This window comes from Pecten maximus, chromosome 6 (assembly GCF_902652985.1).
Source record: "Pecten maximus chromosome 6, xPecMax1.1, whole genome shotgun sequence".
Taxonomy (NCBI): Eukaryota; Metazoa; Mollusca; class Bivalvia; order Pectinida; family Pectinidae; genus Pecten; species Pecten maximus.
Window position 1 is genome coordinate 23,678,384 of NC_047020.1, and position 13,492 is coordinate 23,691,875.

At 35.8% G+C, this 13,492-nt stretch overlaps 1 protein-coding gene across 1 annotated transcript in view; it reads left to right on the forward strand.

The window, feature by feature from the left end:
- The window catches only part of LOC117330106 (von Willebrand factor A domain-containing protein 3B-like), a 61,147-nt gene that overhangs the window by 37,079 nt on the left and 10,576 nt on the right, over positions 1 to 13,492 (forward strand). The window contains 6 exon segments of the mRNA XM_033888324.1: positions 8,049 to 8,171; positions 8,668 to 8,848; positions 10,912 to 11,036; positions 11,745 to 11,891; positions 12,747 to 12,844; positions 13,016 to 13,084. Of these exon segments, the coding sequence (XP_033744215.1) occupies positions 8,049 to 8,171; positions 8,668 to 8,848; positions 10,912 to 11,036; positions 11,745 to 11,891; positions 12,747 to 12,844; positions 13,016 to 13,084 (743 nt within the window).

Below are 13,492 nucleotides of genomic sequence, written 5' to 3' on the forward strand. Positions count from 1 at the left end.
AGTGTTATTTTTACATCAGTAATAACCATGCGCTTTTTGTTTGCTCGCATGTTATATATCCGTTGTATGTTTACTCTTTATTCTTTGAATAATGTGTCAATCTTCATATTTACTATGTTTTTTAATTATTATTATTTGTTGTTTTAGTAAAGTGTCATCCCTCATTTTCCATTTTTCATTCTGTTAACCCTTGTATTTATGTTTATGCTTTTGTTATGCTTATGTCTTATGATACAAAATGTATCAGCGCTCATATTTACGCTCATGCTTTATACATATCTTCACATGAAATAAAGGCATATGTATCAATGTGTGTAGTTATGTATACTTGAACCAGCAATAAACCCCTTTCCAGATTTTATGGCCTATTTTTCCCTTGGTGGAGGTTTGTTGCTGGTAATTTTGTATCCATCAAATGTACTAGCTAAACTTAGACATGGATAGGGGAACCCTGGAAGTCAAAACATTTCGATTGTATACAAATTTTAATAGATTGGAAGTGTGGTAGGAGATTGATCTAAATAATGTGTCGCGTTCTCACATTGTAATGACAAGATGCAGTATTATCAGAGGTCATGTATCATATAGATTTTCATTTCTTTTTATCTAATTATTTAATCGTTTCAAAGAAGACATAAAATGGAATTTTCCTGGAAGAAATTGTTGGATTAGAAATAAAGAAGATGCAATAAAGATGTTTTCTAATCAAATATTCTTGACATTATATAATATTATATAATACATGACTATTGCATTACCTATCAGAAATGTTCACCCTCACTGCTGTAGAGGATTTTAAATGATTCACCAAACAAATAGGGTTCCCTTGATCTAGTGTTAGTAGCTTGTATTACTCTAAGTACCCGGAGATATACACACTTTAAATCAATGTAGAGGCATGATAAGAATGTTAAATATCGTTGTAAACATACAGATGTAGTTTATGTTGTGTTGTAAACAATGTCTAAGTATTTATAAGTGACAGAATTCACATTATACACAATCTTGTGTAAAATGTTATAAAGTAGATAAAATCACTTAAGGTATTTTTGTAGCTGAATTAATTACTGGAGTTACTAGGGATTTATTTAAAGAGAGTGAAAAGTATTACAGCTAGTGTTGGAACACATGTAGTTCTCCTGGGGGACAAAGGTGGTCTAGATTTCTTAATAGGTTGATAAACCAGGGATGAAGTAATTAAGTTAAATGAAAGATTATGTAGAATTTCAAAAAATATTCTTTATTTTAGAAATTAAGAAAAATATAAAGGTAGGTTATTTTGTGTATTTACTGTAAAGAAACTTTACTACACTGTAGCAGACTGAGAACTAACAATGGGCTTAGATATTTTTGTAGAATATTTCGAGGAAAACGTTTGTACAATTTATCCATTAATCTGTAGGACAATGCAGTTTGATGTACAAGTATGTATGTGAAAGGATAAAATAAATGAATTTCTTGTTTATTTTAGAAATACTGTAAAATGTGATGGCGGGTGCTTGTAACCTCAGAACCACGAACCTTTTCCTGTTGGTATTCTTGTAGAAAATGTTTGAGTTTTATTTTATTTCATTTCACTTTGTTGATTCAATTTTTCTTTCATTTGCAGAAAATTACAATTTTATACTAACTGTTGAGGTTTTTTTTAAGAACTTCAAATTGTTACTAAAACAAATTGATCCTGAGGTTATTGGTTGATGTACAAAACAGTAAGACTATAACCTTGATAAGTGGATCCAGTTTTTACTTATTAGTCCACAAGTCAAGGGTTTTAGAAGCTAGTGTTGATATACATCAGAGTATATTATTTTGGGTAAAGTTTTGATGCATTAGATTTTGTGAAGCTTGCTTTAGAAATTGTAATCAGAATGTTAGTTCTTCTGTTGTCACAGAGCAGAAGTTTTTATTGAATAAAGTAGATGAAAATGGATGTTGACTTTCTTTTTCTAGAATTGTCATAGTGGCAATATTCACAGTCTAACTTGAATACAACATGGCGTCGGTTAAGCTTCAATATGTGATATCCAATAGTTAATCAAATATATACGTATGCCCTTGCAGATAACAGGTACATGTACTTACTTTTGACCTTATAAGCTCGACCTTGAAATAAAGATTTTGGAAAAATTATGTAACCTGTCAAAGGTAAAAAAATGTTTCTAATGTTTAAAAAACTGAAATTAAGTGCAATTCATTAAAAGCTAAGATATTCATTTGAGGTTTGGCCTCTTACTGTGACCTTGACCTTTTGGTTTTGTGTTCCTAGAGCGTCTCCTTACATCGGAAATTCGAAAGCTGCTCTATTCTGAACCTCTGGAATTAAGTGTTTAAGTGATGGACGTTTTCTTTAAAACAAAAATGAATTTGTCCAACACACTGAACAGAAATTAATATTTAGTGATTGACGTTTTCTTTAAAACAAAAATGAATTTGCCCAACGCACTGAATAAAAATAAATATTAAGTGATTGACGTTTTCTTTAAAACAAAAATGAATTTGTCCAACACACTGAACAGAAATTAATATTTAGTGATTGACGTTTTCTTTAAAACAAAAATGAATTTGCCCAACGCACTGAATAGAAATAAATATTAAGTGATTGACGTTTTCTTTAAAACAAAAATGAATTTGCCCAACGCACTGAATAGAAATAAATATTAAGTGATTGACGTTTTCTTTAAAACAAAAATGAATGTGCCCAACACACTGAATAGAAATTAATATTACAGGAACAGTTCATCACTCATGCTCTGTTCGCAGTGATCTCGATCATCTTAGTCTGAATGATTCTGAATATCTATAATCCGCCTAATTAAGCATAAAATAAAGTAGCTGAAAGAATTTTAAGTACCATCCACAACCTACTGTATATTCAAATGAAAAGATTGGTAGAACCATTCAGACTACATAGCGATGAATAAAACGTGATGGCGTACGCGTGTGGACCTTTTTTTCCCTGCAGTGACACGTGAATATGCAATTAAGTCTAAAAGTTGATGAGTAGAACAGTTAAAGGGAAAGCTGTCTTGTAATTCATGATCAAGGTAAAGTAGTCGAAGTTTTATCTTTTTAATGAAACTGGCAGCCGCTTTTGTTCAGTAAATCATAAATCAAACATAATTTATTTGATCTCATGATCTTGAAATTAAAAGGTAATATTGTTTCATTGTACGGCCAAATAGTATGACATACGACTGTTCTGAGAAAGTTGTTTTAAATATTTAAACATATTTTATTTTTGTGACTTTCAAATTAGGTACCTGTATACATGAATAATTTCCAGAATCACTTACCACCAAATTTCAGCTAGTCATGATCTTCAAGTATCAGCTTCTGTAAATCTAACATACCTGGAGAAGAAGTCAAAATGTCCCAATTTGCAAATGCTCCAAGGAAGAGTCGCATCCTTTATTTTGTGTGACTGTCTTCAGCAGAGCATACATTCTGTCTGACATTCATTATCGGACAAGTGTGTAATATCCTGACAAAAAGTATTCGACCAAAGGATTCTTGATGTCAATTTCTGGAAATAAATCAAATGTTTTACACTCGATGTCAAGGTCCCAGCTACACCATCAATAAATGATGATTGAGAAAATTGTACATTTATCCATTATACAAATTCGTTACTAATATATGACGGCCCCCCCTCGTCCCATCTATCCTCTTCTTGTTACGTAAGGCCCTTATACACTGTCCCCTACCTGTCTGACTGTTGTCCTTGATGACGCTCAACTACGTATACTCGATCCCAGCTTTCACCGTTCCTCCTCCATATTGTTTTGGTCAGACCTTTTTTTTCTCCTTCCTTCTGGATGCCATATCGGTGCAGTGATGCAGATCCTGGTGCTGCCCGTCCAGAGTATATAGGTGGTCGTGTAACACAGTAGAAACACACTTACCTTTCATCTTGGCAGTACTATGGTTTCCTCCCACAGTTATAACACTCCTCGGACGCTTCCATCCAGGCCAACAAGCATGATTAATATAAGTTCATATCATTTGCATTTCCTGTGTGGCATTAATTCGCTGAATCATGGTGTTTTTGTTACGGTGTAGCTCTTCTTTTGATCACAACAGTTGTCTAGGGAATCTGTTCTGGGAGGTGTCGAGCTTCGTCCTGTTTTCCATGTTTCATTTCATGGTGGAACTAGGATAACCCTGATACCTAGCTAGTCCTAGTAAAGTCCCTTCGCTCGCATACCCAATAACAACCTTACATTTATCCTAACGACCACAGCATCATGTGACTGATTCTCGGTTTGGGCAATTTCGTGGTTAGTTTTTAACGTATAGATTATATATAAGAGTGATACGCTCTACTGGTGTACTCTATGTCGGTTTATCTACAAGGTACGTTTTTTCTTAAAAAAGTGACACTGGTTCAGAGAACGTGCTTTTAAAATTGTTCTCTATCGGGGAAAAAATCAACTGATTGAATTATGGACATTTGTTTAGGTCCATTTTGATTTTCCAAACTTTCCTTCTGGATTTTCACACTTTTGGTTCCAAACATCACTGACGAATCTGAATCTTAGCATGACGAAATAGTTGTATGTTGTTCCTAATATCACTGACTAATGTTAGCATGACGAAACGATTGTATTGTGTCCTTGGTAAACCCACTTTACCGTATTTGCTCTGGATGACATGCGACGGGCCTCCCGTGTGCTGTTCAGTGAGGTAGTCACCAACTACGACAAAGAGACCCCACCTCAAAATAACCCTATCATAGTATTTTTTATATGCTTATAGAAGGAAAATTATTTTTAAAATTTGAGTTTTATTAAAACAGTGGACGATTACTCTGATATCGCACATGCAATCGTAATGTCGAAGTCCGAGGTCCCGAAATGTTTTTCCTCATTTTCCAATTTAACAATTCTTAACCAAGACCATTTACCATTAGTACACTACAACGTCCAAACTTTGTTACCTAAACGAAAGTTTTAGTGAATTACACCATTTTGATATTTTATCATTCACTGAGGCTTGATACATCACCAAATACAGAAATATCAAGTGAACTGTTTAACTATAATGTTCACGATCCCTTTGTAAAATCACGGTCAGATAGGATTGGCGGAGGTATTGTCGTGTCAATAAAGATATCACTGCAATTCGGCGTCCCGAATTTGAAATCAAAACTCGTGAATGTATTTTGATTGAATTACAAATTAACAATAAAATTATTATGTGAGGAACTAGGAATTTAATTGACCGTTCTATTGATATGGTCGCTAACTGTATATTAATTACAGGTAATTTTAACGGCATTTGATCGAGTTTGGTATAGGGGTCTTATACATAAATTGGAAAAATCAGGTATATCTGGAAAATTATTATCTTGGTGTGAAAATTATTTATCTGAGAGAAATAAAAATTTGTTATAAATGGATATTATTCTGAGCCACAACATATTACAGCAGGTGTACCTCAAGGTTCAATCTTAGGTCCTATTTTCTTCTTTTATATATTAATGGTATAGTGAATGATGTAGATTGTAAAATAAAAGTGTTTGTTGATGACACCGCCATGTATACCGGTATAATAGTTGAAAACCGTACTGTCGCTGTTATACTATCAATAATGATCTTTTTAACATAAATACATGGGGAAATATTTGGCTGGTTAAGTCGAATCCAGACAAAACAGAATCGTTGTTAGTAAGTAGAAAAACTAAACAAAGAATTTATAATTCTATAACTATGAACAATGATAACGTGACTAGAATCAATTATCATAAACACTTAGGAATGTGGTTGTCAGGTGATGGCACATGGAATACCCACGTTGATTATATATTGAAAAATTTCACCAAGATTTGTTTTCCGATCCCAAATTATAAAAATGTATGTATATTTTAATGAATTTTGAATAAAATATTGTTAAACTAAACCCTAGCTGTTCACAGGGCGATAAACCAAACAAACAAAAGTATTGCATTCCTAGCATCACTGACGAATCTTAGCAGGACGAGACGGCTGTAGTAATGAATGCAGTTTAAGATTTATTATCATTTCTGTAATAATTAACCATATATATATTACTATATTCACATCCAAGGAGTGCTCTGCACGTGTGTATTTCGTACAATCCATAAGTGATGAGGACCTCTGTCCTTCCAGTCCATTTGTCTCACGTACACACATGCCTATATAAGGTTTAAAATAGAGCAAAATGTATTGATTTTTCTCAGGGACGTATATATATATCTTCTTCACAACCAAGACTTTCAGTATCGATAAACCTGTCACTTCACGTAATTAACCATTTAGATTTTTTTTTCAACTAAAAAAGGTTGTTTTAATATCAGTTTTTCAGCGTGAGTTTAATCTATCTGTAAGACTGGTCTGCTGTGAGCCTAGTTAAAATTACCCGTCCTGCTAAAATTCGTCAGTGGTTTCCAATCCTATGCTGTTATAATGGACTCCTACACACCGGACTAACATTATTATAACTGGATCGAAATATTTAGGCACAGAATTATATGACAGTCGACTCCCATTGTCAAAGCACACACATTTCGTTAATTATTGTTGTAATTTCTAACAGTTTTACGGGTCTCTTTTTCCACAACCTTTACATAAACATGTTCACCAAAGCGTCGTCCTGGTCCCACTTTCATCAATATTCCGTAACTTTAGAAAATTACTTAGCTCAAGATTTTCCATAGGGAAAGCATAACATGATTAAAACGTATAGGATTTACGATAGTTCAGCACAAAAATATTGTCTGTTTTAATTGATAACTGGTGATCTGTAAGGTAAACGCGTATGAAACTAGGTTTTACCTTGACTATTTCGTGAGAAATGCGATTTTTCATGCTGATTATCGGCGATTAATTATTATCGATACGATACTAAAGAGTTGGGAGTAAAACAATCATCAATATATCCTTAATTACGACAGACTGTGAAAATAAGTAAGGCATTTTTTTAAATTCATTTATTCACATTGAGAGTCGTTTCCCTGAAAACTGGAGTCTAATTTTCACGTGAATGTCATAGATCCTCTTTCATGGCCAAGATCTTCCCAATATTTTTTCCCCGTGTATAAAAAATAGGGATTAGTGTTATCCCTATCACAAACAGTGTTGCACTTTACAAGATTTTATCATGGAGCATTTTTAAAATTAAAAAAAAAAAAAATAAATAAAAAAAACCTGAAATCTATAAGCTAATGGTCTTAGTCTACACCGAAAGGCTATCATAACACGTCAGTCAATGAGTATCACGAATTCACGCGTATTATTGATATTCTAACGGTATAAGTCTGTGATCTACAGATAATGCTTTAATCAATTCCCCAGGGAAAAGATCATGCTCGAAGGGAAATAACTCGTATAACAAAATGCGTTGTCGTTATGGCGACGAGTAAACAAATGTGTTAAATTGTCTAATGTCAATTTTATCGACCAGGCAAAGCCTCGTTTGTAATTAACAAAGTGTAGACCTGTCATATCTCGATAGACCCCAATACAGTATCCGAAACACAATAAAGTATGATAAGGCTGTAGCTGAAATCAGGATGTGAATACCTGCAGTGTGGAATACGAAGTACAAGTACTAACGCGCACCTGCCTGGTAACAGGTACGCTACATAACACATACATGTATTTGAAAAGGTAATATGTTCATGGCGTATAGTTTTCAAAAAGACAAATAGATTAGTTTTGTCATTTTTTAAATCTATATTTATTCTATATTTCTATTTTAGTTAGTATACACTGGTCTTGATTTATATGCTTGAATAGTTCTGTACGTATGACGGTTCATTAGCTGTCAAGAGATTTTGCGCTAAGTATGCAAATAAAAACAAGTCTCGTGTTGTTCTCGTTAAATAACGGCATACATGCGGTTTGGTAATATTAGTGTTTATTCATTAATCGTTGTTGGGGAAGTCAAAATAACATTTGGATCCGCTACATTGGATATATAAAATTCAACAGTAAAGGGTTGGACTACTTCAGTACTTTATTTAGTGATACGGCCAGTGTACGTATGTTTTGCCGGTGTTGACTACAGACAGTGACAGAATATAAACATTGGTGACAGCCATGTCTCTCACGACACATCCGGACGTCAACGTAAAATGGCGAGTGGATAAATACCCCGATACCCGGGGGTACGTCATCCAAACCAAATACTACAGGGGAGATATCGACACAGTACGTATGGGGGGCACACAGCTGACCATGGTCAAGGATCAGGTTCAATCATCGGGAGATGGTGGTCAGAGGAGGGGTGGGGGAGGTATATCCTCCGGGGAGGATCGGTCTCCCTCCTCCCTTCATTAACACTGATGCCATTAATTAGAGTGTGAATTTATACAGCATACATGAAGTTTCTCGTGGTTTAGAAACGTATATAACACATTTTTTTCCTTACGTACGTCCAAAGTATTCCTGTTACAGTGATCACTACAGCAAAGATACATTGTAGATATATGTGGTTGATGTAGCAACATGTACATGTATTGTCTATGTGGGTACTCATAACATGTACACACCATAATATGTATGTGTCCTTGATGTGAAATATAGGTAAATAGGTTCTAAACATTTTCAAATATATTTTTCATTTTTTTTTACGCAGGGATTTAATTCATTGAAGCAGAGACCTATATACACTATGTCTCTGATTGAAGTAATCTTTTTTTCACAGGGTCTTGGTGACGTGATGCATAACCGGACTGACAACAGCCCATACAGAAGGATGGATGGTGGTCAGTCAGGCCACAAGCCCCTAAAGGTCCTCAACACACAGATTGTGAAGAAAGTGCTGGACACACTTAAGGGACATCATGTTATTGCCCGAAATGATGTTGATGGCCACTACTATCCAGGTAATATAATTATATAAAACAATTTAATCAATAAGGGTAATACATGTTTAATTTTTTTTTCAATTTATATCAAAATCAATATTCAGTTTAAGTATGAACAAAAGTGCAACCTTGCTTCTGCATGATTCAGTATGCATTGTTAGTGTTTTGATACTAATTACCTTGGGCTATTTGAAACAACAATTTGTTTATTTACTCATACATGTACTTATATTTTAAATTTTAGTCTGTGATATAATTAAATATTAAGGATGGTCATTAAATTGGTTACTTTTTCTGACACAGGTTTTCTCAGGTTTTTCTGTGCTTGTGCTTTTTTTCCTTTTCTGTTTTTTAACATTCCTGTCAGCTCCTAATTAGGACTGGGAAACAGTGTTAGACAAATCTGCTATAATTAATTAATCACCACAGGTGCTGACATATCCGGTATAAATCTTCTGTCCAACAAGTTTACTCTGACAATCAATACCTCCCCGCTACAACAGAAATGATGGCGATACATTATTGATGACAACAGATGTAGACATGGTCTTATCTCGGACAATTACAGATGATCAACTTAGGTAGTTGTGTCTCTGGGGTCAAATTTTTTTTTTTTATTCCTGTATCCTTGTATGATTTTTTCATTGAAATTTTTCTCACACAACATGACATTCCTCACACCAGGTGCATGTTAATCCTGGTGTCTACATTCCTCTGTGTGTGTGGGGGGGGTGGGGGGGGGGGGTGGGGGGGGGGGGGGGGCTGTCTAGTCCATGTTTCCTATGTATTGTGTGTGTGTGTGGGGGGGGGGGGGGGCTGTATAGTCCAAGTTTCCTATGTATTGTGTGTGTGTATGTGTGGGGGGGGGGGGGGGGGGGGCTGTCTAGTCCATGTTTCCTATGTATTGTGCTGTGTGTGGGGGGGGGGGGCTGTCTAGTCCAAGTTTCCTATGTATTGTGTGTGTGGTGGGGGGGGGGGGGGGGGGGGCTGGTCTAGTCCATGTTTCCTATATGTGTGTGCTGTTCCATGGGTGTGTGTGTCTAGTCAAGTTCCTAGTATTTTGTGTGTGTGGGGGGGGGGCTGTCTAGTCAAGTTTCCTATGTATTGTGTGTGTGTGGGGGGGGGGGGGGGCTGTTGTCCAGTCCATGTTTTTCTCTGTATTCATGTTTGTGTTGTGGGGGGGGGGGGGGGGGGACTGTATAGTCCAAGTTTCCTATGTATGTGTGTGTGGGGTTGGGGGCGGGGTGGGGTGTCTCTGTCCATGTTTCCTTAGTACTTCAACATTATGACATTTAGAATATCATTACAGGGCTTTTAGAGGGCTTGTACTGGGTATTCATAAATGCACTGCTTTTTAGAATAAATGATGTACAGTATTGTTTGAATGGATTTCTTAAAAGATAGATGAGTATTTTCAATTTCTATGCTTCTAAAGGCTATTCAGACAGTTTTAACTGATTTTAACTCCCCTGTATGAGTATTTTCTCCATTTTAGGCATTTCACACTACACCTGTAAACACTACACCTGTAAACACTACACCTGTAAACACTATACCCAACATAAGCCAGTCCTTCTTAATATAATATTCAAAATAACAAAAGTTATGAACAAAATCTCTAGAAATTTCAAAGTTGTGATATCTTGTCACCTCCATTCCTCACAAGATGTCATTATCAAAGATCAAAAGACCATCTGTTTTTACACTCCTATTATTTTAATCCAAGTAACCTAATATATTATATCTCATGTAGCCACCACCATCAACCAGTTAGTGAAGTAGTATTTCGCCAAGTTATATTATTATACAACCTTAGTTGTTCAATCCTTGATAACAATCCATTGGTGAACACCACAGGGGCTTGACACGTTCCTATAACCCAAGATGAAAATATAACCCCAGAGTCTGACCCCTACATGTGTCATTATTATCGTACATATTTCAAAAGTCATTTCATATAACTCACTGAGTCTTAAAAGAACTAAATTTTGTGTGTTTTTGTGTGTGTGTATGTGTTTAGGTTTGACGTCCTCAGATATAAGAATTCTCTGTGCTCTTACCATTATTTTTTATTAAAATAGGAGTCGTACTCAAGTGTCCTGATGCCAGACACGCCCTGGTGGAATTTGCAGATAAAGAACAAAAACTGATCCCAACACGTATGGTGATCACTAGCAGTGGGGCCATACCTAGACCTATCCTTAGGGTAAGTATTGGGGCAATACCCAGACCTATACTTAGAGAAAGTATTGGGGCCATACCCAGACTTAACCTTAGGGTAAGTATTGGGGCCATACCCAGACTTAACCTTAGGGTAAGTATTGGGGCCATACCCAGACCTATCCTTAGGGTAAGTATTGGGGCCATACCCAGACTTAACCTTAGGGTAAGTATTGGGGCCATACCCAGACCTAACCATAGATAAGTATTGGGGCCATATCCAGACCTAACCTTAGGGTAAGTATTGGGGCCGTACCCAGACTTATCCTTAGGGTAAGTATTGGGGTAATACCCAGACCTAACCTTAGGGTAAGTATTGGGGCCATACCCAGACCTAACCTTAGGGTAAGTATTGGGGCCATACCCAGACCTATCCTTAGGGTAAGTATTGGGGCCATACCCAGACCTATCCTTAGGGTAAGTATTGGGGCCATACCCAGACCTATCCTTAGGGTAAGTATTGGGGCCATACCCAGACCTAACCATGGATAAGTATTGAGGCCATATCCAGACCTAACCTTAGGGTAAGTATTGGGGCCATACCCAGACCTATCCTTAGGGTAAGTATTGGGGCCATACCCAGACCTATCCTTAGGGTAAATATTAGTCTGTATATTATTATTTCCAAAATCTATAATATCTGCCTATTTGGTCATTATGTGGTGAAGTTACCAGATGATTTTCGTTTGTACAGGCTGGTGACTATGTGTTGGTGCGTGTTTTGTTGGATACATCAATCTCTGGTAGTGAATGTTACGTTCCTGGTATTGTACAAGTACCTCCTGTCAGGAACGAAGTCCAGGCCAAGTTCTACACTGTCCTGATGTACAATGGTCAACAGGTGAGACATTTGACTGAGGGGACAGTTCTCGGGTCTAAGGGGAGGTAATTTATGTTCCCTCCTACTGCAGATTGTCTTCCCCTTTTATGTTATTGAGTGGCATTAGAAATTGTTTGTCTACCTGCTGTTCTAAATTTAGTACTCTGGTGAAGTAGATGTAATCATGATAAAATGAAAGTATAGTTGTCAGAAGATAAAAATCTTATTTCCATTTTTTTGTCAACTAATAACTGAGATTATGCAAAGATCTTGTCCATTAATAAAACAGTCACTAGAACTGAGAACAGTGGGCTTGTATACAGTATAATCTAATACACTAACTGTATTATTGAACTGTTCTCTACTCTATATTTATATATGTATTACTGTAAAATTACATATGTCTGATTTGTCATTAGAATTGTATAAGAAACATTTGAATTTTATATAATCTGCCATTATGCCTATCTTTGATAGCCAATAAAAGTAGTGTTTGAATCCCACAAACACTGTAAAATAAGCCCTTATTTAAAGGAGATATACTTTACCAAAGGGAATAAACAAATATCAAAGGGAGATAAGTGCTTTTTTCAGTCAAGGAAAGGTAACCTGCCTGTGATCTGAAGGGGAGATAACCTGTCTGTGTTTCCTAGGACAAAAAACTGCTTATGTTTTGAAGGGTATATTGTTTGTGAGGTCTCGGGGAGATGACTTTGTCAGTGTATAAAAAATGTCAAGGATATGAGTTTTTTTTATATCAGAGGGAGATAGCTTGTGGAATGATAAAGAGGTAACCTATTTGTGTTGTCAAGGGGAGATAACTTACTTATGTTAAATGTTTACGTATGGTTAATTAAATTAAACTGTTTCTGCCAGGCGACCACACTGAGGAAACACCTGATGAAGATCAGCAAATCCAGATTTGAGTTTGCTATCCGATACATTGGTGAAGTTCAGAAACAGGACCGCAACAGGTTAGCAACATATTGATATTAGGTAAAATATTTTTTTTTTAATTGGATGAAAGGAGGCAACAGTCTCATCATCAAATCGACAAATAACAGACACCAAGCTAGGGTTGAGAATACAAGACTTTCTTGATAGAAAAATAATTAGTTAAACAAGCTTTTCTTTGTTTGTTACAGGATAGAAGATAAGGTTTACGTTACTCCTAGGCGTGAGAAAGAAAACCGAAGAAGTCGAAAACGATACAGGTATGTATACATTAAGTTTTATGTATACAGGTTGTGTATATAGTGTATAAGTAATGTATACATTTATACAGGTAGTGTATTACGTGTGTACAGGTAGTGTATAACATGTGTACAGGTAGTGTATGACATGTGTTCAGGTAGTGTATTACACGTACAGGTAGTGTATAACATGTGTACAGGTAGTGTATTACATGTGTACAGGTATTGTATAACATGTGTACAGGTAGTGTATTACATGTACAGGTAGTGTATAACATGTGTACAGGTAGTGTATTACGTGTGTACAGGTAGTGTATAACATGTGTACAGGTAGTGTATAACATGTGTACAGGTAGTGTATTACATGTGTACAGGTAGTGTATAACATGTGTACAGGTAGTGTATTACATATGTACAGGTAGTGTATTA